Source organism: Lonchura striata, chromosome 12 (genome assembly GCF_046129695.1).
Source record: "Lonchura striata isolate bLonStr1 chromosome 12, bLonStr1.mat, whole genome shotgun sequence".
Lineage (NCBI taxonomy): Eukaryota > Metazoa > Chordata > Aves > Passeriformes > Estrildidae > Lonchura > Lonchura striata.
The window spans coordinates 2,024,968-2,052,260 of NC_134614.1; the positions used below are offsets into that span (position 1 = coordinate 2,024,968).

Sequence of the window (27,293 nt, forward strand, 5' to 3'; positions counted from 1 at the left end):
CCTGACAGGGAGAGAAATGTGCTTGCCACACAGAACTGTTAATGATTTTGACAGGTCAGGATTCACCCCAGGGACAACACCACTGAATTCAGGCGCACAAGAAAAGAGTTTGACGTCAAAACCCCATTTCTAAGCATAGTTAACTAATCCTGCCTGAATATATATAACAAGCATTTTTACACAGTTGTATAGCTAAATCAATAATATGATGAAAAATAGTCCATCAATAGGAGCAGTATCTATGAATCCCAGGATGAATGCCCAGAAGCACTCTTTTCACTGGAGGAGTAATACTGCTTTATAAGAGTCCCTGATAAATGTCTTTTTTTTTTTTTTCAAATATATTGGCTTTGGCTTGGCATTCAGTTTTGATGGATGCCTGGGCTTCACCTTGGTATTTATTTAGCAGCAGGAGACCATAACACCACAAAAACATTCTATCGCTTTGACATTATCTTTTAATTAACATTTATTTTGTTCTGGTCCTTTGTGTGCTCACTCAGTATTCCTCCAGCACATTTACCTTTTCTTCCTTGTTCCTAACTACTTGGGACTTAATTAGAGTTTGAGTATTTAGTTAACAAGCTACAAACATAGATTGTTAATGTTTTAAGATCTTCACGGGACTTAATTTCCACTATGTTCTTATTTTATTTTCATTTATACTCTTACTTAAATTAAAAATCCACTGATGGACTAGTTTCCATGTTTCTTGGATGTCTTAAATTGTTTTGGAGCACTTCCAGGGATGGGGACTCCACCACTCCCCTGGGCAGCCCAGTGCTTGATGACTCTTTCCATGAGGAAATTCTTCCTAATATCCATTCTGGACTTTCCCCTGCACAGCCTGAGGCCGTTCCCTCTCCTCCTGTCCCTGTTCCCTGGAGCAGAGCCCGACCCCCCGGCTATCCCCTCCTGTCAGGAGCTGTGCAGAGACACAAGGTTCCCCCTGAGCCTCCTTTTCTCCAGGCTGAGCCCCTTCCCAGCTCCCTCAGCCTCTCCGGGTGCCTCAAAACCCTTCCACAGCTCCATTCCCTTCTCTGGACACACTCCAGCCCCTTGAGGTCTTTCTTGTCCTAAGGGCCCACTGCAAGAAGTGGTGAAGGTCTGGGATGGTTAAATCACTTGAACATGATGAATGTTGAAACAGGATAAGGGATTTTCCCTATCAAGAAACAGTGAAATGATGGGCTAAAGTCAGTGCTAGCAAATTCATGCCACAAAGAAAGTTGGGACTCTGGATCACTGACAAAACCTCTGGGTTAAATCCTACAGATGAAGCAATGTGATGCCAAATTGAGAGCTGATGCAAACTCACAGTATTACTTCCCTGAAAATTCCCACTTAGTGCCTGGAGCTGAAACCCTGCAGGAGTTGGGATAACCCTGGTGGATCTGATCAGGCCTGACATGTGCAGCTCTCCTCCGCTGCACGGAGGCAGCTGAGCTACTTCCAAAGGAGCTCTCTCTCTCTTGTCACGACAGCCTGTCCTCCGTAGAGTGTGAATCAGCTCCCTTGGGTTCGGCTGTGAGACGCTAATTATACATCATTAAAGGGCAAGGCACCTTCGAGACTGACATAAAAGCCGTGTCACTAATAGTTTGCTTTCAAACCTCTTTGAGTTGAGGCTTTTGAAACAGGTAACATCAAGACATTTGTTGATAAAATCAGGAATGAAACACTTGTAAAGAAACATATAGAAAAGAGATTGTTAAAATTTACACTGAGGCTTGATTTTCCTATAAAAAATTTTGAATAGTAACTCATTACATGAATTTCTACAGTAATATAATTGGTGTTTTTCAAACAGGAAATAATATTTTGAGAGACCATGCTACTTTAATCTCTTTGATCCTGGGGCCTTTGATCTGCCATGGTGTGACATGCCTGAGATCAGGCATTTTCTTCGGTGATGTGTTGAAAATGTGAAATTACTGATTCCTGTAATCCAGCAGAGCAGAAAAAGGTCTGTGCTTTTTATAGCTCAGAAACTGATACAGCTTTCTTCCCTTTCTCAGAGCCACTGGAAATGTAAGGCCTGAATATTCCTTAAAGATAAGATTATTTTCCTTACAGTGTTGTCTTCACTCTGATTAGCCTAAGGCCGTCTCCCTGTCTGAATTACACCTAACTGAAATCCTCACTCCTTAACAATTTGGTATGAGCCACAAATCGCTGCTCAGTGCCTTCAGTGCTGTGCAATTTTCAAGATGAGAGATGTGGGCTATTGCAACAGAATTCAGATGATACAAAACCCAGCAAGGGTTTCTCCAAAATAGTCTTTAAATGTCCGTTTCAGATTCACTGGAGGGACTCAGTTCAGTGCCTTGAGCTGATGGCCAGTAGAGGAAGCCATGAGACTTGATTTACTTTCATACTCTGTAAACATCTGCTCTTTTTGACATATCTAACCTGTTCTGATCTTTAAGTGCTTTGATAATCTGAATGGTATTTAGTCTGTTTATAATATGCAAGTGGTGAAGTGCAACACACATTTCTGCCCCACCTTTTCCAAGTATATTCAAAAGAAACACATAACTCAGCTGATGGGAAAAGTGTAATAAACACTGAGAAAATGGTTAAAAGTATCCTTAGACTACCAGGAAAACAATAAATCTCAGATTTCAGGACATTTTTGTTTCTGATGGCCTCCTGCACCTTTCCCATTTACCATTGCTTCACAGGTATTGGACTTGATGGAAGTAGGGCTGGGGAGGGAAAAGCAGTTTTATGTTCTAAAGATATCACAGAACCCCAGACTGGTTTGGGTTGGAAGGGACCTTAAAGGTCACCTCATTCCAACCCCCTGCTGACTGGGATGTCAGTCACTAGATCAGCTTGCTCAGGGCCTCAGGCAGCCTGATATTGACCACTTATAACCAGGAGCAGGGACTTTCTGCTACCAGCAGCACGATCATCACTTGCAATGACTTGGAACACCTTTGCTGCCCCAAGAGAGGTCCAAGGCTCAAGAAATGAGGCGTGGCCCGTGGGGAGAACCAACATGACACAAAACATACTCAGCATGTTTCTAAATCCATTACTGTTTTTCACTATTTTCTTGTTTCTGTGCTAGTTTTAGATTCATAAATTGCACTCTAACAATGCCTCCAGAGATGTCCTGGCAGAATTTCAGTCTCGGTGTTCACCTGAGCACAGCTGAGAAAGCAATGTGCACCAGTACTAAAGAACCTGGAGTTATTCCAAGCTTTGGAGTTTCCTAAGCTCAGAACTATTTAGAAACTCCTTCAAAGGCCTTCGGCTAAAATTTCTCACTGGTGCCATGAGGTGTTCACAAGTTTAGATAGGGATGTCTTGTGATAACCAGATAGGACTTTTTACTTAACTATGACGACACAATTCAGGCACAAATTATCAGATAACTGGCTTTATTTATTGACTTTATTACTATTAATCCAGATGTAGATGTAATGGTCACAGAAATTAGAGGGAAGAGACAGGATTCTGCCACAGTGTTTGCTCTGCTTTGTGCCCAGAACACTCTTCAGGAAGCCAGGGATCTGTGAAGCAAAGGCAAAACCCAGCAGCAAGAATAGGAAGTGCCAAGGAGCCCACAGCTCTGAGTAGCTACAGCAGGACTCTGGGGTGTTCTGGTGTGGGGCCAGAGGAGCTGTCAGAAACCACCCACAATCTGGTTGTGACACGTACTGCTGCATCACACCCACATGTGATTTGTGTTTATTTTCCTGAGAACAAGATAACATTTCATAGTTGTATTGCAATAAAAATTCCTACTGGTGAAGAACCATGAGATATGCATATATTTATATATAAAATAGTAGAGGTGGTATCAGGAAATACTTGCTTTTCAGGAAGCTTGACAGCTAGGGATCCTTCATAAATTTCAGATAGAGCTGATCCCTTCTGTTTTCCTCACCATCTTCCATATGACTAATAAATGCAATCAAAACAAAAGAAAAACATGTTTTTCAAGCATCTCAGAAAAACTCCTCTTAATGTGTAAGGAGCCACTCATTTGTTGTTTTTATTCCACAGGCAGATATTTTGACAAAGAGGTTCTGATCACGGAGCAGTACAAAACCTCTCTCATTTCTAAGGCTTGTAGGCTGCTCGTCAGCTGAAGGATGCCAATGACCAGCAATTACCATCCTTCTCATTTAGGAACCCTGATTACACCTTCTAACACCTTCTTGTGTTAGTGCTGCATTAAAGTTAGTTTATATCATCTTGATTCAGGGTGTGAGGTGATTTAAAGCAGCAGCAGGGAGCAGAGACTTTTATTGCTTCTCTCAGTACCTAAAAAGTCACCAAAATAACAGGTGCAAGCAATTCATCTCCCTGCCTGCTCACCTGCTGAGTGTTCCAGACTTCCATTTTTGCTTCCACAGTCTTCCATTCTAATCAGTAAAATTCAGGAGAGTATTTGTTGCTCTCTCCAGTTTAATTATTATTTTTTTCTTATGAAGAGATTAATGTCAAAGTGAGTTAAATTCTGCCTGGTCTTTCCTACTGCTCCAGTTAGAATTATTCACCTCTATAAAATCCACGCTGCAATGCCACAGCCTGCTCCGTGGGTTTAAGGGGAGGTTGTTTGATTCAGTCTCCCCTGATGGGTTAGGGAAATAGGAGCAGCTCCATGGAGCTTAATTCCTACCTGGTTTTAAACCACAACAATGATACATTCAGGGAAAGGGTAATTCTTAACAAAAAGAAAAATATTTAAAGTAAAAATAGAGGGGGTGGCTGAAATATAAAAAGTATGGACTGGAAATTATGAAAGCAAATTCAGATGCTTTACATTTCAAAAGATGCAAAGTGCCTTTTGTATGACAGTGTCTGTCATACAATATACCTGGTTGGTTTTTATTTTTATAGTAACAGAGAGGCAAAGCCAGTGGCAAATTAAATGCCTTGCAGTCATTAACTGAAGGAGTTTATGGGCGTTTATTGTCTGTGGGTAAAAGCCATTAATTTCTCTAGGACATGAGAGCACTGTAGCAACTCTGCATAAGCACTCCCAGACAACACCTGTACCTGTCAGTGTAGATGGAAATCAGAGTTTCTGCAGTTCAGTGAGGAAGGAAACTGCTTTTCTTGCTTTCTGAGCCACTGTTTGACCATGAATTTCTTCATGGAGGTCACAACCGAGTTTCAGTTCCTTCAGTGTCAGTGTCTTGTGTCACTGGCTAAATTTGAGGTGCATCTTGACTTATCATTGTTCTTGATGAACACATCCAGTGTTGTGCTTTTTTGTGCTCTTTCTGATGTCTCTTCAAGTGACTGGACAAGTGCTTCGCTGTGATGCCATCGTTGATTTAATTCATGGCATCTAAATGTATCCACTGACAAGGACAGCAGAACAAAACATCATTTCACTCTGAAAAGGACAGTAGAACAGAACACCATATCTTTGGAGAAATAGAGGAAGGTGTAACTGAGTCAAACAGAAGTCAGGCAGAACACAAGCTTAGCTCTGCAAGGCTGACCAAGCGGAAGTATATGCAAAACAATGATAATGTGCTTATTCAAAAGTGGGAGTTGAGGAACAGTCCCCTAAAAGGATGTTGAAGACAGACCCCAAAGAACAACATGAGAACTTTCAATAAGGGGTATGACTATAATATAGATAAAATAAAGTAATACATATACATCAAACAAGCAGGTAGTGCTAATGAATATGTATTCCATGTGTGGGAGCTGAGGTTGTTCAACCTGGAGAAAAGGAGACTCAGAGGTGACCTTATCATTCTACAAGTTCCTGAAAGGTGGTTGTGCTCAGGTGGGGTTGGTCTCTTTCTCCAGGCAGCAACTGACAAAATGAGAGGACAGAGACTCAAGCAGCACCAAGGGAAATATTGGTTGGATGTTAGGACAAGGTTTTTCACAGAAAGAGAATGGCCTGCCCAGGAAGGTGGTGGATGTGTATTAAAAAACTGGATGTGTCACTCGGTGCCATGGTCTAGTTGAGGTGTTTGGGGCATGGGTTGGACTCAATTATCTTGAAGCTCTCTTCCAACCTTGTGATTCTGTGAATTCTGTGTGTGATAAAAACTCTTTACCCAACGCACAGTGTGGAAGGTGCTACCAGCAGGCCTGTTAGCTAAGGAGTGAGAAGAAGTTGAGAAGTAAGAAGAACCTTATAAGGGGCTTTCTCTAAGGCTGTTACTAAAGAGATTAAGAGAAGAGACAAATTGAAGAAAGATAACGAGGGAACTTTGCAGCTAGACAAAGTATTTTTAGAAAGTTAGCTGAAGTCACTGTTACTTTTCACCAATAGTGTTATGTTGACTTATTGTGGCCAATAGTTAGGGCAGAAGTATAAACAATTGGAAAGTGTATAAAAGGTCAACCATCTTCAATAATAAAGAGTTACCATCTGAGGCTGCTTGATGTCTCTGCTATGTGTTGTGACTGCCTCAAAAAGGACAGCTCAGGGCACTCGATTAGAGGTGGAGTCCACTGAGTGACCAGCTCTGCAATAAACAGTGCCTACTTTCTAACACACAGGCTGTGTTGGAAAGGTTCTATCTGCTTGCTTTCAGGGTCACCACAAGGAGAGACCTCTATCATGAGGATTCACCACTGCATCTCAAGAGTCACACTTTGTATTCTGAAGATAAGGGATGTACTAGTAGAAGATTAAATATGTATTGAAAGTTCTAATTGCCCAATGCGTGCATTGCCTTTATTTGCAACACAGTTGATTGTTTGAAGCCAAGTGGAGTCAGTCTGCCAATTTGGAGCAGGCCAGGGGTCAGTCACTGTCCCCTCTCTAAATCCATGTCCCACGAAAATTGTTTGGGTGTTTTTTTAAGGCAGACCTTTGGTTTCTGTGCAACATTAACAACAATCCTGCTGGCACAACCCAACAAGCCCGCAGGTCCTCCACACAGCTGGATGTTGTGAGCACAGAGCTGTTGGGGCAGAAGGAATGCCCTCAAAGCAGCAGGGGGGAAAAGGAGGTGAACTTTAAGGTCCTTCCAATCCAACCATTTGTGATTCTGTAATACTAAATCAGAATTCAAAACAAGTTTACCATCTGTGCCAAATTTCTGGAGATTCAAGCCCTACTGAAGCAGCATCCTTCAGTCTGGAGAAGTGTTCTTTCATCTTCTTTCTGTTTGCAGTGGAGGCTTCCAACATTTGTATACTGACAATCTCCAGCATGTCTGTTCTGTCCAGAAATACAGATATTGCCATTGCTGAAATGCCTCTCTCTAATCATTAAAGTCAGCCCCAGGTCTGCTGTGAGTCTCTGAGGCAGAACTATGGAAGGATAATTTCTCCCAATCTCTGTGTTTTGGTCAAGTGGCACAGATTTCTCTCTGGTTCCTGCACCTGATCACAGTTACCAGAAGGATGCTCACTGGTGGCAGCAGACAGAGTGCTGAGGAAAATGGGACCAGTTACAACTGCACATTCCCTCATGGTTGTGAGCTGATGGAGGGGGCAGCCATATCAGCTCATTGATTCCAGGTGAATGAACTATTTTGAAGATTAAAAATAAAACCATTCAAATGCTTGTGTTGGGTGTTTGTAGAGCATGTACCAAATCAGAAGGAATCACAATTGACTTTTGACAAGTTGGGGGTTGACTCTTCTGTGTGATGCATCCTTGTAGTATAAGCAGCAGCCAAACCATTTTCTTCATAAGAGGCCCCATCCCTTGATAAGTGATCAGACTCTAATTTTAAGTTTAATTCTCTTTGCTGTGGGCAGGTGTTTGGTTTGCATGCTGGCATTACCTAAGCAGGCTGGTTTCTCTCTTTCCAGATGCCAGTTTATGTCACGGGCATCACCAGCACTCAGACTCCGTTCTCCTTCGGCAGTGCTGTGCCGGGGTTAACGTTCCACTGGTCTGTCAGCAAGAGGGACACCCTGGAGGTCAGGACAAGGCACAGTGAGGTAAAGTGTGTGTGTGTGTGCAGTGCATGTGTGTGCAGCTTGGGAAAAGGACACGGCCACTTCAGGGCAGTGCAGGGAATGTTGCTGCCTCCACTGCCTCAAAAGCCAGGATCAGTTGTCAGCACCTTGGTGCCAGTGTCTGCACTTTCCATGAGTCAAACTTGAATCCCTTTCTCCTGTCCAAGGTTGATTTTCAGCTTCCTGCAAACTACAACTTTGTAGTGGATGTTTATGGCAGAGTAAAGGGAAGAACAGGCCTCAAAGTTGTCATGAAAGTTCTTGATGCTGCAGCCAACCAGCTCTACAACATGGCAAGAGAACTGTCAGACGAAATCCAGGTTCAGGTGGGATAATTTTCTACACAGTTGTTCATGTTGAAGTATCTCCTTCAGAACTGGACTGAAGTCTGTATTTGAGATCAGGAATTTGAAATGCAGAATAGTTCCAGCTTTGGTTTATCTTTGAGTCCTTACTCTTGTTTGTATAATATTCCTCATTTGGGCTCATGCAGTTCATGAGCTCATGGGGGCTGGGGTCTTGGGAATTTGAATTTTTCTGATCGTGTTTCTGCCAATGTAAAGGTCATTTTTTCCCCCCTTAATTGATTGAGATTTGGGGTTTTTGCATTCAATGATGAATTTTTCCATGTTCACTTACTGGTAGTTCATGACTGTTTTCTCCCCTGAGAGGGAGAAGGGCTGCTGGGAATGTGTCTGTTCCAAGGTCCAGGTCTTATGCGAGTTGAAATGTCTGAGCTTTTCAAGTAACTAAGCAGTGCCAGCTCAAGCCCAAGCCCCAGTCCTTTCTCATCCAGCAGGAGATTTGGCGTGTGTCAGCAACCACAGTTTCAACACCTTGTTCTGGTACAGAGATGAGAGGTTTTGGTTTTACAAAATAAAACTAGCAAAGCCAATGGCCTGGGCTGTCCTTGCAGCCTGGTCTTGGCTGTCTTTGAGCCCCTGGCGTGGAGAGCTCCACTGCAAATCCCGTGTTCCTGGAAGTGCCCATGCTGGACACTGTGTGATATGCTCAGGCAGAGACTTCCCCTTCAGAGCTTCCAAGAACAGAAAACACCCTCCCAAGTTTTTCCCTCAGGAGATGGAAGCAACCCCAGCCACGAGGTGTTGGCTCCGCACAGCTGCTGCTCAGGGGGCTCGGGACGGGCGTGGAGCTCTTCCCTCAGAGCCAGGCTGCTTTCGCCTCAGCTCATGGAACAACCATCGCTGCAGTTTCTCGCAGGAACCCCTGGGCAGGGGCTGTCGGCGTGACTGCCTTCCCGAGAGCAATCCCCTCCCAGGCCGGACCACCAGCTCCCCCAGCCCACCCTACACTCAGGCACAGATGTAGGAAAGGCGTGCTCAACCAGCAAGAGAAGGAGGGCTCTTGACTTGAGGAATCCAACTGGGTTTTATCGTAGGAATGGCAGAGGGTCCAGGGACAGCGGGATACAGGTGAGGTGGAGGGTAGGACAGGCAGGAAGGTCCACAGCCACAGCTGAAGGGTCTTGGTATCAAGGAGCCAGAGAGAGAGAGGGTGCTGATCTCTCTCACAGGAGCATGAGGCACTCAGGAACAAGGCACCAAGCCCCACGCAGGGGAGGGGACAAGGTATATGGCACTTCTCCCTCTCTCAGCCCCTAAACTATTAGGCTAGCCCAGAGATATGAGGCCTTGAGGGGAGTAACATCAGGAGATGGGCAAAGATTCCGAAAGAGGCTCTCACCCCAATGTAGTTGTCCAGCTCTTTATTCCATGAGGTCTGGGGGAAAGAGCAGGGGGAAAGAGGGCGAACAGGAAGGGTCATGGCCTTATCTAGGCTCTGGACAGGGAGGGCTTCTCTGGCTCTCCACCAACCCTGTTGGGGCTGGAAGGAGGGGACCAGGCTTATCTTGATCAGAGTCACAGAGGTCCAGGGGAATGGGGGAAAGCGTGGCCTGAGCGCAATGTAACAGGTATATAACCGGGAAAGGGTAGGAGGGGTTAAGGTATGAACAAACCAATGGGCTTAGGCAAGAAGGGAGGAGCTGGGATGGGGTGACACAGCCACAAACAATGGGGAGTGGAGAGGGGTGTGGTTCTAGACAGAGACCAATGGGTGGACAGAGGATACAGAGTTTTCCAGCACAGGGGAGTGAGCACCGTTTAAGTGACAAAGCCAGATTTACATGAGACAAGGGGGAACCCTGGGAAAAAGCTTTGGTTTCTCACCCTGAACTAGAAGGGAGTTTCCTCCCAGGCCATTCCCATTCCAATGTCAGACCCATGGCCTCCCACAGTTTCTAACAAAGTGCAGTTGTTGTCTCTGATGTGCTTTGGCATGAGTGTGTGTCCTGTCATAGAACAGTTGTGTGTTTTAACTCGCCGGTGGTCAGGGCAGTGCCATCAGAGCCTCTAAGGGGAGGCAGCCAGGCCAGCAGCTCTGCCAGGGCCGAACAGTGGGGGCTGTACAGAGCCTTCCCCCACCTCCCTCTTATTTCTCATTTCTCATTAAAATGTTCTCCCACAGGACGGGGAAAACAAAAGATGTCTTACTGTGTACTTTCATGTTTTTTTAGTCTATCAGACCTGGAGTGTGGCAAATGGGAATGAGGAGTCATTTAAAAGGCTCAGCTGTGATCTGCAATTGGTGTCCATGAGGGTTATGAATAAGGAAAAAACTTAATCTTTAAATGAAAATGCTTGGAATTCTGGGCAAGTTGTGTTATTTCTGTTGAAGAACCGGAGTGATCCCTGAGGGGGCAGGAGATGTCACCTCTCAAAAAGGCACTGCCAGTAAAAAAAAACCCTCAGAAACTGGATACTATTTAGAATTGGAGAGTGCTATAGCCATTGCTGAAATGCCTCTCTCTAATCATTAAAATCAGCCCCAGGTCTGCTGTGTCTCTGAGGCAGAACTATGGAAGGATAATCTCTGCCCATCTCATGCTTTTTGGTCAAGTGGCACAGATTTCTCTCCTGGTTCCTGTACCTGATCACAGTTACCAGGAGGATGCTCACTGGTAGCAGCAGACAGACTAGAACTGTACATTCCTTCATGTTTTCCCTGTGAGCTGATACAGGGGTTAAGGGGGGAAAGTAGTGTCTTCCCTGAGCACCAACAGTAGTTCTGTTGCCAGAGGCTGCGGGCAGAGCAGGGAGCGCATAGTCTTAGTATTTTTTCCCCCACTGTGTAAAGGGGATGGCTTGAATAGCCTTACTTTCCCTCCTCACTGAGTTCTAAAATCAGCACAGCCTTCATTGTCCACTGGTGCATTTAGTAGTATTAACATCCTTACTCCTACAACTATGACCGCTACTCAGGGTGAAACCCTGCAGGCAAGAGTTTGGAAAGCTGTGTTTACACTGAACCAACTTATTATTCCTCCCTCATATACAATACCTCTTATTCTAACACATTTTTTGTTGTACAGTCACCAAGTGACAGACCCTGCTCCAGTCTGGGTTCACAATTTGCAAGCACGGGATCTTGTTACCTGGGGACGTGGATATTCGTGTGTCTCCACAAATGACAGGAGTTCAGTGAGTGCCTGCTCGTTGTGTTTGGCCTGTGTTGGATAACACCCCTCGGAGCAACAGACCTTGCCGTGGCTCACGTGGCTCTCTGGAATAGCGAGAATGTTTGGGTGACCCTATTGCATGCATTAAACCAAACAAAGTGGCACCAGAAACTGAAATATTACACCCGGCAGTTTGATTTATCAAAATCACACTGCTTGGTGTCAGCAGTTAGGTAGAGATCAAAGCAAGCCAGCAAAAATCCAAAATCCAGAGCACTGCATAAAGATCTAGTTTTACTTTGTAGAGACAGTGCATGGCCAAGAATCCACCGTAGAACAGTAGAGGGGCCTTGCACCATTGGTCAGGTGCGGTAACGCCCAGTACAGCACCATTGTAAGCTGCACTGCACAGCACAGACTGCAGAGAGCACTGAACACACCATCAGTAGGCTGTCGCCGTGACATTCATTTATGGAACGTAAGGGAACACACAGCCACTGGCTTGTTTCTGCTCTGGATGATAATGTAGATAGCATTTGCCACACTGCTTCATGAAACCATGCAGCTATTGATTTTTGTTATTATCCCATGGGCATGTGTGTGAAGATTTCAATGGTATGTGCTGCATGAATTTAAAAGATGAATCAAAATCAATTCGCAAACGCATTCAGGAATTAATGGAAACGACACGGGAGATGCTTGTACCGTCTTTGCTATCTTGTCTGCAAAGGGCCCTGCAGAAGATGGGAAACATGGCATTTGTGGTTGAAAAGCACAAAAGGGGAATTGTAGAATAGGAATGGAGCTGCAGGCAGCCTCAGCCTTGATGAGTTACAGCTGTGTCCTTGAACAAGTGAGGTAAACAGCTTTGAGGGAGAAGAAGCGTGCAATGCCAGTGTGTGTTGACATCCACACCAAGAAACAGAGAAATTTATGACCAATTACAAAAGCGTAGAAGGCACATGCTTGTAGTTTGTGACCCAATTATTATGCAAAAATGAGTGCACGTTATGCGTGTGATCTAGAGAAAAAGTAAAAAGTTGTACTGTGGCATCATGAACTGCTGATGCGTGCCACCATCTTCAGTGTAAGTCTTTTATCCACTTTCACACTACAGCTTTTCTCGTTTGCAGAAATGTTGAGATCTGTTCACTAGTGGGGTGTCTTGGATGGGTGGATGTGACAGAACAAGAAGTTAATTATTCCTCAACAGACCATGGTTTGAATTACATGCAGTAGATAATGTTTCAGGGCACACTTTTGAATAATGAGGAGGAGACAAACTGTGTGTTTCCTAGCAGCCTGTCTTCTGGCAAGCTGTTATTGGTTTATTTGAATATTTGCACAACTGAACAGTGGCATTTGGAAAAAGAAAACAATGTAAATATTGTTCTGGGTTTTTTTTGTTCTGAACAGATTTATAAGGAGATGAAATGCAGTATTTCTCTCTTCACAGTGCGAAATTTACCCAAATTGGAAGCCACCTTCCCATAATCCCACCTGAACACTTGCAGTATGCTTCATTTGTTTAAATTGCCAAGACAACCAAGCCTTTGGGGAGGACCTTCTTCACAGTTTCAGGTGCGTTTCAGCTGAAGGCCAGAGGCATGACATCAGCCATCACAGATTACTTTTATTCCACTGCAAATGCTCCATTCATTTGGTGTGATGCCAGCATCCTCCAGAGAGTTGCACAAAACCTCCCTGCATGCTTTGGATTTGAGATGAACTAACAAATACATGGAGTTACAGATCATTAGGAACAAACTCCCTGGCAAATAGGTCACTCCAGAAATGGAGGATTGCGAGTTACCCTGGCTGGGTTTGAAAGCAGCTGTAGGTAACATTTACAGGGACTGATGCTGTCTCCTGGCAGTGCAATACACTTTGGGTTTCACTGTCCTTGCTCTTTGCCTCTTCCTGGAGTGTTTGGGCAGAGCTGGCTGCTGCCAGTGATGCAGGGTAGGGACTGTTTGGCCCTGGCAGCACACACACTGATCTGACCCCTCCAGAGGCAGGATTCATTCAGGACAGCATTTCCAAACTTCCAAGCTCTTACTGTTTAAAATACAAGCTTAGGCAAGCTGATGTGAACTCCAGGCCATGCATCTACTTCAGATACACTCATCTTACAAATCTGGATGAATTTACAGCAAAAGATGCAATTTAACCATGAGGATTTGAAGAGCATGCAGTATCCAAGGATAAGGATGTGCATAAATGTGCTGAGGAGCAGAGCACCTGTAATTGGACAGATGCATTTTGAAAAGAATTTAGAAAGTTAATAAATTTTTTAGATTCTTTCAACTGCTCTTTCCACTGAAGGAGTATCTTATGCTCCATCAAATTGGTTTTTAATTTAAATATGTCCTTTATAATAAGATCTAGGATTTTAAAAAGTGCATAGTTAAGTGACTGAGATCCTGCTTCACATTTGAATTCTGAAGCAAAATACAGTTTCTTGAAAATAGTGTTCTTGCACACAGTCCTGCAGTATAACTCATCTGGTTTGTTCACTGCATGAAGAAAACCAGGCATAAGCTGTAAGGAAAAACCTTTTATAGAGTTTTCAGCATATTTTTTTAGTGGAATAAAATGACACTCCCTAAAGCCAAGCAGGTGCAACACCAGCTCTGAAAGAGAATTCCAGAAAGGTCAAACAGAATGTGTTCTGAGCTCACAAAAAACTACATCTTATGGCAAATCTCCAGAATGGATAGTGTAGGGTGGGTTTTGTTCCTTGTTTGTTTCCTTGTTTGTTTGGTTTTTAATGTGGTGTTTAAATTTTAAAAATGGGGCTATTCATTATTTATACAGAAAAATATCATTTGTCTTCTGCTTTTCACCAAGTGCTTTCCAATTTAGAAAGGGTCACTTGATTGTAATTAAACCAAATGTTAGTGAATAATTCAGTACCTTTTTCCTTCACCCCATCCTGTTCATTAGTTAGAACCAAAAGGCTGCAACTTTCAAATAATAACAAATCTTTAGTCAATAATTAGTAATAATTAAAGATGCAAAGCTCTTATAGCAGCTAGTTAGGAACAAAGAAGATTCTGTTTGTGAAATTAGAACTAATAAGGAAAAAATTAATTTCTCATCAACTCAAATATTTCTAAAAATGTAAGCTTTCATACAGTGTACTCCTGGGAATCTCTTTGTAATTTCATTTGATAAACACAGAGCTAAAATTGGCATCCTTGTAATTAATTTACATTATTACATAAAAATATGGGGAGAATAATTCACAGAGAGAAACTGCATGGTGCAGAGTTGCTTTAAAGCTTTTTTTCTCTTTCTATGAATTATATCAGATATGTAGTTGCATAAATCAGAATGGCACTTTGGGGGCTCTTACAGTCTGAGGTGCTTAAAAGATTTAGAAATTTTTAGTAGAACTCAGTGATTGTAAAATTGGGCTAAATAGAGAATCTTCTTTTTTTTTTTCCTGTGTTTCACACAACTTTTCACAAACCTCTAACACGAGAAAAAAAAAATAACATTCTAAACTAAAAGTAAACTGAAATGAGCAAAACCATTTACAGATTGCATGAAAATCTGTTGACAAACACTGTTCTGCTGTTTTGGGTCTGGGTCACTACCAGAACTGTTTGACACTTCCACTGATGGAAAAGTTCAAATAGCAGTTTTCTGCTGGAGCAGAGTTCATCTGACAAAAATCTTTAGTCCTGTAGGATTCCTGTGCTTCCAGTGCAACTGAGCCTGGCTCCAGGCGCAGCATGGGAGATGCTTATCAACTTCTAAAGAGATCCTCCTGTCTCTTCATCACCTCCTTAGCAGGGCTATGCAGAGAAGTGATCTGAGAGAGTGACAACTTACTCAAAAGGACCCACAAGCAACAAGAGAGGCCGGTGGGGAAGAAAGGAGAACACAAGTCTGTTCCCAGGATCCCAAGAGGAAATATTTCTAAATAACATAAAACCTGGTGGGGCCAAGCTGTTGGCTGGTGAGGAGAAATAAAATGGCAGATGGATGTCGAAGTGCTTAGGGAGATCACATGGGAGTAAAAGCACCCGTGATGACAGCTTGTGGGGAGCAGCTCTTTTCTGGGTGAGAACAGTCACCCCAATTTCACTGCATGCTCTCATCTCCAGAATAAAAAGCACAGGGAGGCAAACGACCTTCACAGGTTCTACACAAGCCAGCACGAGTTCTGATGATGGGCTTCCAGCTTCCTGCCTCAGCAATAAAATACACCTGAGAATGGATTTAGGAGCTGTTAGAGACAGGGCCCTCTCCTATGATAGATCCCAGGTGAGCGGGAATGACCCCAGCTTCTTGTGAACTTCAAAGGAAAACAGGAACAAATGTTTTCCCACTGTATTTTGGGTCTTTTCTAGGATATTTCTTTTTGTATTCCATCACCTTATTTAGCTTTTGAGTGCTGCTGGGCATCGAGAAGAGTCTCTAATTGTGCTGGGTGTTCTTTTTCCCTTAGCAGGTAGTGAGAAGTTAGAACAGGGCCCTGGGTACAGGCAGTTCAGATTTGCCAATCTCCCATGCTCTCCCCTGCATTTGTCAATGTCTGAGTTTCACCAACTATTATGCTGCCAACTTGCCTAGTTCTGTTCCCGTGAAGTTTATCACAGCCTTCTCTTAGGATGATAAATAATTTTGTTATCTGCAAATCCTGCTGACTTCATTTTTCTGTTCTACACTTAGTTTCTGCCTTTCTGGATAATGAATGAGTGTATTAAATGCTAACTACAGTCCAGATCCCTGGGACATACTAATATTAACCTCCTACTGAATTGAAAACTGACAGCCTAATGAATTAGAACTCTTTGCATGGGAACAACAGTATTGACACAGGGAAAATCAGGATGACTTGTGATTTACTTGGAAGCTGAAGAACAAATCAAACCAAAACCCATCCCAAAACTTTGCAAGTGCAAGTACCTGCGATTTTCACTGAATTTAATTATGGGTCTTGGGAAAAAAAAACAGGCTACGTGAGGAAAAACCAAATCTAATTTTAAAAGAGGGGGGGAAACTACCTCTGTATTCCTGTTCCCTTTGCTGTGTATGGAATCACTGAATTATAAAACAGCACCTTAAGCATTTTCCCCCTATGAAACTGCTGAAAGTGCCTTGGCTAGAATATCCTTGGAAAATCAAAGCTTGTTTAGGTATTTGATACAGAGAGGACAAGGTAAGCATTTATAGCTAATCAAGCCTGAAGTCAAAGATGAACAAGATGAACCAAACTGATGACTATTGTAGCTTTAATCATGCTGGCAGGACATGCTGCCTTCTCAAAGTAATTTAGATTTTTCTGGATATCAGAAAAAGTCCCACATTTCTCTGATAGTTTGGTATAGTATCTGTAGTGGATATTTCTGAAAGCAAAAAATATATTTGGAACAAACATCACCAAACCACATAAAAAAGGGCAGTTTCTTAGTGTTCTGCCACTCTTATAAAAACTAATATATTAAAACTTAGATGTGTTATAAATTTCAGCAAAAAGTCTAGAGTTATTCCTGGAACTACAATACTCCAGCATATAAAAAGTGTGTAATTTATACAGGTTTAAAAACTCTAATTAGTATCTTCTAAGTACAAATCATCTTGTTTGAACTTTGTCCCAAAGGAGAGGTAGAAGAAAACAAAAAATGTTAATGAATATTCATATGCTATTGAAGTGAACCTCCTTCATGCATGAACACTTTGAGGGACCAAATTTTCTTAGCACAAAAAGTGTGCTACTTCACAGAAAGTGTGCAGGTGTAATAATGCATTTAATTAAAAATTTATTGAACTAAACCGGTGTTACTAAACTAACAGGCCTTTCCATGGGAAACCATAAAGTTCTTTGGGAAATCTGCCATGCTTTACTAAAGTTTTCAGTAAGTTCTATCAAAGCAGATTCCTTTAATCAGGTTAGAAGAACTTACAAAATGCCTGACCTTTAAAATTACTGTCCTGTGCCTCACTATCTGCAATGAATTTGTCTCAGGGACATTGTATTTAACCTTTTTATTTGCTACAAATCTGCAGTTGCAAATTCACATCAAAGACAACTTTTTTGCTCCATAAATTCATCCAATTTTTCAATGTTGAATATTCCATTCCCCACAGTAACTTGATTGGTAGATAGCTTACCTGGAAAAGTGACCCTGAAAGGATTTTAGGAGACAAAACAGAAATCAGGGCACCTGAGTGCAGTACATGATCTGTTATAGTCTGTGGTGTATTGCAGCACCTCCTGTTTTTCCACTGACATTCTAGTGAAGGACTCACTGTGCATGTAACAGAATTTAGGTTTCTTCAAGGTGGGCAGGAGGAGTTGAATTTTTAGTACTTATGTATAGATTAGAATTAAAAGAAATACTTTAAATTAAGAAATGCAATTTTAGAAATGCAAATTTAGAGACACTTTCTAGTGTCTCTGTAGATGGGGAAGTCTGAGATCCTTGTTTTTTAGGTACAGAACCCTATAGATCACTGTCAGTGCTGAGATAAATCAGATCAGAAGACTTCTACATGAAGAGAATGGGAAAAATAGAAAAGATTATGGGATTTTATACATGTTGGTGTTTAATGCATAAAAAATAGCAAACCAATTCAGAAGAGTGTTAATGTTTAAAACAGACTCGGAATTATTGTACTGGAATGCCTACTTAAGATTTGTGAGGTGTACATAGCATAATTTGCAACCAAGTAACCTTGAAAAGACCAAATTCACTTTTGTTAGTACTACTATTAACTGTATTAAACATATTCACATGCCTGCTCATAAATAGTATTCATTATTTTCAAGATGTAAGATTTCTGTGTTCTGCTAAATTTCCCTGGTGTATTTAAAGCAGAAGCAAAGGTTGGGATTTTTGTTTGTTACTTGTCTTATCTTGTGAATTCTCCTCACTCCTGCATTCATTGAGTTGTGGGGTGAATAGCTCATTAATGTGATTTCTATCTGTGTACAAAGGCACAAGGCAGAAGCACTGTTATGTAACAGCTCGAAAAGACACCTATAAATAACCTCCTTTAATAACCATAAATTTACATTAGAAAGGTAGATAAACTCTGAAGTGAAAATTGTTTATTTTTATCTGATGCAGCTATTTCATAATCTCAATGTTATCAGACTCATCCTGCATAAATTAGTGAGGTCTTGGGGTTTTACACCATCTGGGAAAGTCTTGCATATTGAATGGATTTATCCCATAGGAACAGGATCTAAAAGGCTGCATTTCTCTGTGGGGACTCAGTTGTACTTGGTACACATTGGGAAACTCCCAGCAGCATCCCTGGCAGATGAGGCTGTGCAAAGAAAGGCAGGCTTGGCTCTTATTTTACCCATTTTCTAAACACAAGGACTCTTGTCTCAATAACCTGAATGAACTGAACCTCCATCAATTTTGAGCATTCCTTCCTCGACACCAGTAACTGCCTGCTTTAATTTTGGACATTTTCTGAATGTATGCCTTCCTTTGGCCTAATGCCTTGGAAGGAAGGAAAATCCTGGCAGGATAACCAAAATATTCAGTTTTATATTGCTGTCAGTCCATCATTACCCCTGTAGAAAGCAGTAGTAAGGCTGAGAGGATGTTCTCATAAAACCTTCCATAGGTGTATGAAGATATAAAAGTCTAATACAGTAAATTGAATGTGATTACTGGTGGAGAAAGTGATACAGAAATAACTGGAAAAGGACTCTTTCTGTACTCAGTAAGTCTCAAATACCCTTGTGAGGTAATGCAGTGTAACGCCTCATCCATCCCGGGATTCTCTGAGTCTTTTGCTGGTGCTAAGGGACACCAGCTGAAGTGCTGTTCCTCTGTTGTTGGTTTTTAGGTACCTTTTAATATATTGGATGCTTTACATACTTCTTTGACTGAAGTTCCTTTGCTGGAGATACTTTTCAAGGCTCTGCAGCTATGAGGGTGGAACCAGCAAGCAAATTAAGCAGAAAAAAGCCCAGCAATGAAAGCCATTGAGCTGGTCAGTCAGGAAATATATGTGCTATGATCTCAGTGATGGGTGAGACAGACAAGGGGAGCAGCAACCTGCCAGGCAGGAAGGAAGCTGACCATCTTTCCTAGTGATTTTTGCAGGATACTGCTGTGCTCTGCAGCGTAAACACAGACAGCATCAGTCAAAAAAAGAGACCCATCACCGTTACTCTGCTCTAAAGTTACTATTCCCAGACCACCTTCTTTGTCAAATCTATTGACTTGCCCTTTTCATCTCCTCCCCAGCATGGTGTAGGCAACTCCCCATTCTCTTCCCAACCAGAGCTGCATCCCTGCAGGAAAAGGCATTTCATTAAATGTATTACTAGTGCTTGTCAGTCATTCTTCAGCCTTTAAATCAAATACTATTTTATTTGAGAGGTTCAAGAGTGTGATAATGGAGAATGTTTTTCATCATTCTACTGGGTGAGCCCTGATTATTTCAGCTTAATAAAACTGTTCTTACAAGTAAATTGTACCTAATGCATTCAACTGCTGAAACTTCACAGAGCTGGTCCTACACTGTTAACACACAAGTACAGACATACCTGCAAGGGTTAGGATTGGAGCTGGTTTGAGTCATTCTCACCCAGTACACTTTAAAATAACCCTCCACACCTTATTGCCTTACCATTTTGCTGGAGTTTCACCTTCTAAGTTGCATTTATTCAGAGTTGGTTTTGTTGTTTGGGTTTGGGCTCTCTTGGGGGGTGTGTTCTTTTGCTTCAAAGATAAGTTTAAAATATTTTAAATTACTCAGACATTTAAAAATATGAAACGCCTGAAAATTAGGCCAGGTGTTTCTTGTCCAGATGGTCCTTCATCACTGTGCCATTCAAATACTTCCTTTTCTTGAACAAGGACAACAGATCACCTAATCATATATTGACACACATTTTTCTAGCTTTATGAAAAATATATTTCCCTCAGAAATTGATAGATTTAAAATATTTGATCAGAGTACATGTCTGTCTGGTTCCTTGGCAGTGTTTTCAGATCTTCAGACCATCCAAGTGAGTTTGTAAAATCTTTCAGTAATTCCCTCCCTTTTAGTTTCATATTCCAGTTGAAACATGATCAGCACCTGGTGTTTTGTTATTTATTGCATGTATTTTGATTGCCTCTAAAATCTCTTGAAATTCTTCCACAAAAGGCTCAGCTTCTTAGGGAACAACCATTTATTGTTTGACGATTTCCATTTGTGTTCTTTCTCAGACTTACTCAGGTGTACTTGATATGTCTGTAAAATCACCTCCGATTCCTGGCGTGTGTATCCTGCTCCCATTCTCCAGCACACCGGGTAACCCTGAGAGGAGGTGTTTGCACTGTCTGTCCTGGCAGGAGGGCTGTGCTGACTCCTATGGATCTCACAGCAGCGCAGAAAGGAAAAGGGGAGCAGTGCAGCAACGCTGCTGAGTCAGCCCCTGATGTTTTAGTGACTCCTTCCTACCCCTGAGGCGGGGACTCCTCAGAGCACACACTGACTGCACTGGCTGCCTCCCAGCTCAGCCTCCTCTGGCCAAAAGAAATGCTAACCCATTGCTGCAATGCATGACTTACAATTCAAGGGAGCACACAATTCACTTGGTAATTTTACCATATAATGGAAGCTGTAGATTTGCTCATCAATGTCCCCTGCCTTACTCTGTTCTTAAAACCGCCAGATATGCACTGAAAGATGTGTTGGATGTTTACTTGCAATGCTTCACTGTCATGTTTCATCAATAAGCTTTAAGGTCCCAACTGCACCTTGCTGATCCTTATGAAAATAACTTAAGTCTAAGAAGTATTTGCTACTGGAAAATTATTGTTCTCACATTGAATACTCATCACCACCGCCTGCTGATGAGAGAAAGGAAATAAATTCTGAGATTGCACACTCTGCTTTTAAAGCTAGGAAGTATTAAGATACAGACCTCATTCACAACACAGGATGCAAAATACTCATTACCTCTTATTTACTCAGTTTGAATTGTACTAACTGTAAACACATTGTACTCTTTAGTCATGGGCAATTTTATACATTCCTCCCTAATATCCCAGCCTTTAGTGAACTTACCTTCCTAACATGTGTACAAAGAAAGCTTCCAACTTCACTGAGAGAAATAGTAAAGAAGATAAACAACCCTCAGTATTTTGGGGAGCGATTTAAAGTGCAAGAGCTTGATTTGCCAACACCTTTAATATCGCACATCTTTCTAGGCCCAGCTCCTATTAACTTAAATTGCAGCTGCATAGTTCAGCTCTTCTCTAAATCAGACCATACAATTTCATGATAGTTAATCAGAAAATGAGTAATACACACACAGAAGCTGCAGGGAAAACTGAACTGTCCAGCAGCACACATTCCTCTGGGATAGAAAGTGGAACAGCATTGCTGAGGTACTGATAAACAAAACATGAGCTGAATAAATAGTGCAAAAAGTGCTCCTATGTAAAGAGAACGTCCTGTATAAGTTTACTCGCTTAGAATAAATGAGAACTGGCTAACTTCGATAGTACCACCTAAATTAAAGCTGGGTAAACTTTTAGCTCATGTCCCTGGATGGACAGCAAGCTGATCTTCTGAGTAGGATTTAAGGATCTTTTAAGGATCTCCGACATGCATGTGACCTTCCTGAAATCCATTCTCCTGATGCATACGTGTACCACGCTTCTGTCATAGGTAAGGACAAGCAGATCCTTCACACATGGAGCATCACTCATACAAGGAAAGGCTGGGACAATTGAGTTTGTTCAGCCTGGAGAAGCTTTAGGGTGACTTAATTGTGGCCTTCCAGTACCTTAAGGAATTGACAAAAAAGATGGGGAGAGGCTATTTGCAAGGGCCTGGGGTTACAAGAAAAGGGAGGGTGGCTTCAAACTGAAAGAGAGGGGTTTGAGATTAGATGTTAAGAAGAAATTCCTCCCTGTGAGGGTGGAGAGGCCCTGGCACAGGTGCCCAGAGCAGCTGTGGCTGCCCCTGGATCCCTGGCAGTGCCCAAGGCCAGGTTGGACAGGGCTTGGAGCAGCCTGGGACAGTGGAAGGTGCCCAGGGCGGGGACGGGAGTCGGTGATTTAAGGCCCCTTCTGACGGAAACCATTCTGAGATGCTGTGGTAATGAATGAACAGTTTCTCAGCGTAGCTGCTAGCACCAGTGTGTCCGGGGAACAGGAAGGGGGCCAGGAAGGCCAATGGCACCTGGCTTGTTCCAGCACTGCTGCGGCAGCAGGACCAGGGCAGTGACCGTCCCTCCGTGCTGGGCTCAGCTGAAGCCACGCTTCGAGCCCTGTGTTCAGCTTTGAAACCACGACATAACAGACATTGAGGTGCTGGAAGCCTGGCCGGGGAAGGGGAAGGCTCTGGAGCACGACTCCTACGAGACACTTGGGGTCAGGCCCGGAGAAAAGGACATTTTTCAAACAGCCGGCGCCCGGCCGTGGGCACCGCGTGAGTTCCCCTGAGGGAGGGCGGCGCGGCCCCGGGGGTGGAGGGCGGGGGAGACCGTGCCCAGCCCCCCAACCATCCTGCCCAGCCCCGCCGCTCCCGCCGCTCTTTCGCGCCCTGCACGGCCACGCCGGCGGCAGCATGGCTCCCCGCGCGCCCGGGGCGCTGCTTCTCCTCCTCCTCCTCCTGCACCTCGCCGCCTCCTCCAAGCTCAACACCCCCAAGGTGCTGCTCCCTTTCACCCGCGGCGCCCGCGTCAACTTCACGCTAGAGGCCAGCGAGGGTTGCTACCTTTGGTGAGTGCGGGTGCCGCCGCCCTTGTCCGTTCTCCCCCGCCGGCACCTGCGGCGGCTCCCGGCCCGCGGCGGGGCCTGACGGCTCCCAGGCAGCCGGGCCCTCTCCCACCGCTCCCACCTCGCTGCTGGCGGGTTTGGGCAGCCCAGCAGTGCGGGAGCAGGCATGGAGATCACCCCGAAGGGGAAAGGTTGTTTGTTGTCTGCAGCAGGGGTTCAACCCGCTGGAGTGGGGCAGTGTCTGCAGGCCGGGCCCTGAGCAGGAGGTCCCTGCTTGTAAAGGAAGCTTCCCGCCATGGCTCCGTGCCCGACATGTGCCTCTCACCGCTGTGCACCCACCCACACACCCACACGTATTCACCTGCCGCTCTCTGTACCTCACACACCCATCTCCTGCTCTCTGTACCCCACACACACACTGCCCCTGCTGCTCCAGGTACCGTGCCCACTGTGCCTCCACACCCGCACTGCTCACCCTGCCGCCCCGCACTCCCGCAGTGCCACCACACACATGGCCACAGTCCCAGGTGTGCGGGGACAGTGCCCAAATTGCTGCTTCTGTGGAAATACCCCTTCCCTTGCTGTGCTCAGTCATGAAATACCCCTTCTCTTGCTGTGCTCAGTAATGAAATACCCCTTCTCTCACTGTGCTTAATCGTGAAATACCCCTTCTCTTGCTGTGCTCAGTCATGAAATACCCCTTCCCTTGCTGTGCTCAGTAATACCCCTTCTCTTGCTGTGCTCAGTAATGAAGGTCCTGCCAGCTTTGAGCTCAGGCTGTGTGGACATAAAGGAGTCATAGCTAAGTCGGGAGCCTCTCACCACTGCTGCAGGTGTAGGTAACAGCACCCTTAAGACTCCACCTGGGAACAGTGAAGTGGAGTTTCAAAAGTGAAAGCTGTCCCAGTTTTCTCAGTGTTGAGCACGTGGGATGTACTCCAGGAACTCCTGCCTGGGAGCCCCCTTCCTGCGTTTCTGTGGAGCTCTAGAGTGGTAACTTAATCAGTAATGAGCAGGAGGTACCCACCTGAAAAAGAAGTAGCAGTTGAGGTATGTTTAGGACGATACTTCCTTATGTGCCAGATGGATGTGTGTAGCAGTTTTCAGTTTTTTTGTGTGTGGCAGTTAGTGAAATACATCTTAAAGTCTATATTTTCATTCTCTTCATTTCTTTGCTTGGTTGTTGTACATTTCTCATCTCTGGGCTGGGAACAGCCCTTTGGTCTGTTACAGTTTGTATATTTGAGGATGCTTGTGCAGAAGAGCAGTAATTAATTTTACCCAGAAGTCAACTAAATGAAAGTTATTAGATGAGATGCTTGTGGTCATGTAATTTATTTTTAATGGACTGCTTTAGTGAAAATCTCATAAGTGTGCGTTTTTTCTCTTTCCTTACTCAAATTTTTGAAGGCTGCTGAGTCTCTAAAAGGGTTTGGTTTGTGAGGTAAAGTATATTGCATAAAGCTAAACCCCAAAACTCATCAAAGCACAAGTAAAATCTGGCAGTATAGACTCCCTTTCCTGCTTGCCACTGAGCTGTGAGATGATGCTGGGCTGGCTGCAGCCATTCCTGCACATGGCAGGTGCTATCCCACTGTCAGAAGCATGGAGATCTTTGCTAATCTCACTGAAGTCTGCAAATGAAAAGATGTAAGATTGTTCTCCAGAGAAATGCCATATTTGATCCATATTCATATCTCTAATGGAAGTGATTTTTGTGCACTTCAGAGCATGTTCCATTGGTGCTGTTTGCCAGTATACAATGGCTCATATCCCTCATGCAAACGGGCCTCAACATCCTTTTCCATCCTCGCTCTCTGCCCTTCAGAGATGAATGTTGGCTGAGAATTAAGGAAATTACACCTAATTCACCTTCTGTGTGCTGTCATCTTCTGTGGCTTGTAGAATGAGCGTTTATTCACTTCTGCTTTGCAAGGCCTGGCAGGATGTGGGTTGTGAAACTCGATGTGTGCTCGGCAAACCCTCCGGAGGAAGCAGGAGCCGTGTATGTGCCTGAGCAGATGCAGCAGTTGCATCTGGGGCTCTCTCCCTCTGCATCCTTGTCCCCGCAGGCCTGGAGCTGTGGGGGACAGAAGGAATTGTGTCTGGAGGAGCAGCAGCACAGCCACTTGCTGACACCTGTGCTTCCTGTCTGAAGGAGCTGTTACTGCACAGGGGCTGTCGAACTGAACAAGCTAGGAAGTACCAAATGCAATGGCTTGGGATGGAGTGACTTCCTCACATTTGGGAAATGCTAGGTGTGTTTGCATGCATGAAAGCAGGGATTTGAATGGAAATGGTCAGATTCAGGCCCTCTGTGTCTGGAGAGGGGACTGGAGGTTTGGGATATGGAAGATTGTGGGGTTAGAGGTGGCCTATGGGAGCTGTTCTGGTTGTACAGCAGCATCTGATAGCTGCTTGACACCTTTTGAAGGTCTGCATTACTCATCTGAAGCATTCAGAATTCAAAGGCAAGTGTCCAATTTCCTGAAAGATCAGTCTATAGCATGTTGTGACCTTACTTTTCCCCAGTTTCCTTTTCAGCCTTCAAGTTTACCTCTGAAAGTAGGATATTTTAAAAGTGATTGTAGTGGTGTCTGAGAATTGCACTGATAGAGAGGGAAAAGGTCAAGTTCTGTCACCACCCCAACAGACTGGGAGTAATGGTAAAGTTACAAGCATGGCTCTAAAGTATTTTCTGGATTTCAAAATGCTCATGCCTTCTGGAGTTTGGGTTGCCTTTATATTAAAATTATTTTTTGGAAAAAGCTTTGTTTTCAAAGCACACGGTGTTTCCATCTGTTAATATTGTACGTGGCACCGTTTTCAGGCATAAAATACAGTCTGTGCAGATATAGTTAGCATCTGTATTTGTTAATATTGCAATATTTGTCAATATTGCGTCTGTATTTGTCTTTTAACCACCTTAATCCATAAATTACACCTGAAAGAATGAAAGCATTCAAAAGCAGAATTTTCTCCTTGAAACCTGCCATACCATAATAACATTTTTTGGGGGAGCATGGGAACGCACACACAAAAAAAAAAAATTTCCCCCCAAGGTATGCTCCATGGCTGGGTATTTGTAGCAGAAATTATCTGCAGTGTACAAATATGTTGACATATTTAATTATTTCATGGAGTGTAGAATTGAGATACATGGTGAGGGCTGGTGGAAATGAAGAGGAGTTTATTGCCACCTTAATGAAAGGTTTGTGTGTGCTACTGAAGCCCTCACTGAAGGAGTTGTAATGAGATAATTGCCATGGGAGAGGAGCTGGTGGCACAACAGTAAAGGGAGAGATGCAGTGGCTGAGTGGTGTTGGAGCTGTGGGATGCACAGGTACTTCCAGAGAGCCCAAGCCCACTGCACAGTGCTGCTGTCACAGTAGTTGGCTGGCAAAGCTCATTTTCCAGCTCCTTACCTTGTCGTGTTGTTGTTGTAGATGGATCTTACTTCTCCGTGTGCTGGCTTGTGTGCTTTTAAAAATCTATATCAGTAGTGTTGTTCATTGAGATCTGTTGCTTTGCTCTAAGACCAATAATTTCATCCCTGGTAATGTGGGAGTTGTGTTGCTTCCTGGATCACCTGTTTTACCACAGGTCTAAAAAACCTGTCTGACTGTCACAAAAAATGTTTTGTGTGAGCTATTGTTAACTTCCATATTGTGAAGTGACGTCTTAAATAATGTTTGTTCTCCCCCTCCCTGACTCACCTGGCTGTGCTTTCCCAGCAGGGCTTCAAGCTCTTGGAAGTGCCAGCAGGAGCTCAGGATTGGTTTGAGGTGTGCTGGGTGGTAAAGTGAGAGGGGCAGCGCTGCTGTGGCTCAGGTGTGTGTGTTACCTGAGAGTGTTGGCTCAGAACCAGAGCAGGGGGTGCGAGTCTGTGGCAGAAGTGTTCTGACAGAGCCCAGGAGGCACAAGAAATAATGTGTTTCTCTTAGCTGCTGTTTGAGTATCAGTGCAAGTTTACTGTTGGAAAAAGCTTTTTCTCAGTCTGAGCATCACTGGCCTGCTAAGGCAGACAGAAGGACTAGGGACTTGTTGATTTTGGGCAATATTTCATTGCTGAACACGCATGAAATAAATGTTCTAGACTTTTGCTCTCTTTGTAGTCCCAAGAGTGGCTATATAATGTCCCCAGTGCATTGGTCAGTCCAATCTTCCCAAACTCTTGGAGACTTCCACTGCTCAGTTTCCCACTGACTGCC

General features: G+C 43.7%; 2 protein-coding genes across 2 annotated transcripts in view; both read left to right on the top strand.

Moving 5' to 3' along the window:
• Window positions 1–7,372: 7,372 nt before the first annotated feature.
• LOC110478256 (nuclear pore membrane glycoprotein 210-like) lies at window positions 7,373–14,389 on the top strand. The gene is made up of 5 exons (XM_077786040.1): window positions 7,373–7,458; window positions 7,756–7,887; window positions 8,073–8,231; window positions 11,297–11,405; window positions 12,840–14,389. The coding sequence occupies exons 2-4, from the start codon at window positions 7,756–7,758 to the stop codon at window positions 11,393–11,395; spliced, it is 390 nt and encodes a 129-aa protein (XP_077642166.1). The 5' UTR covers window positions 7,373–7,458; the 3' UTR covers window positions 11,396–11,405; window positions 12,840–14,389.
• Window positions 14,390–22,914: 8,525 nt separating this feature from the next.
• NUP210 (nucleoporin 210) overlaps window positions 22,915–27,293 on the top strand; it is a 47,499-nt gene continuing 43,120 nt past the window's right edge. The window contains exon 1 of the mRNA XM_077786041.1: window positions 22,915–23,085. Within this exon, the coding sequence (XP_077642167.1) occupies window positions 22,931–23,085 (155 nt within the window). The 5' untranslated portion in view covers window positions 22,915–22,930. The remainder of the gene's footprint in view (window positions 23,086–27,293) is intronic.

Bases quoted from the DNA above. Each gene is read 5' to 3' on its own strand.
- LOC110478256 (XM_077786040.1), top strand. From the start codon at position 7,756: ATGCCAGTTTATGTCACGGGCATCACCAGCACTCAGACTCCGTTCTCC. The intron at 7,888-8,072 runs GTAAAGTGTGTG...CTCCTGTCCAAG, and splicing joins TCAGGACAAGGCACAGTGAG to GTTGATTTTCAGCTTCCTGC. The intron at 8,232-11,296 runs GTGGGATAATTT...TTTGTTGTACAG, and splicing joins CAGACGAAATCCAGGTTCAG to TCACCAAGTGACAGACCCTG.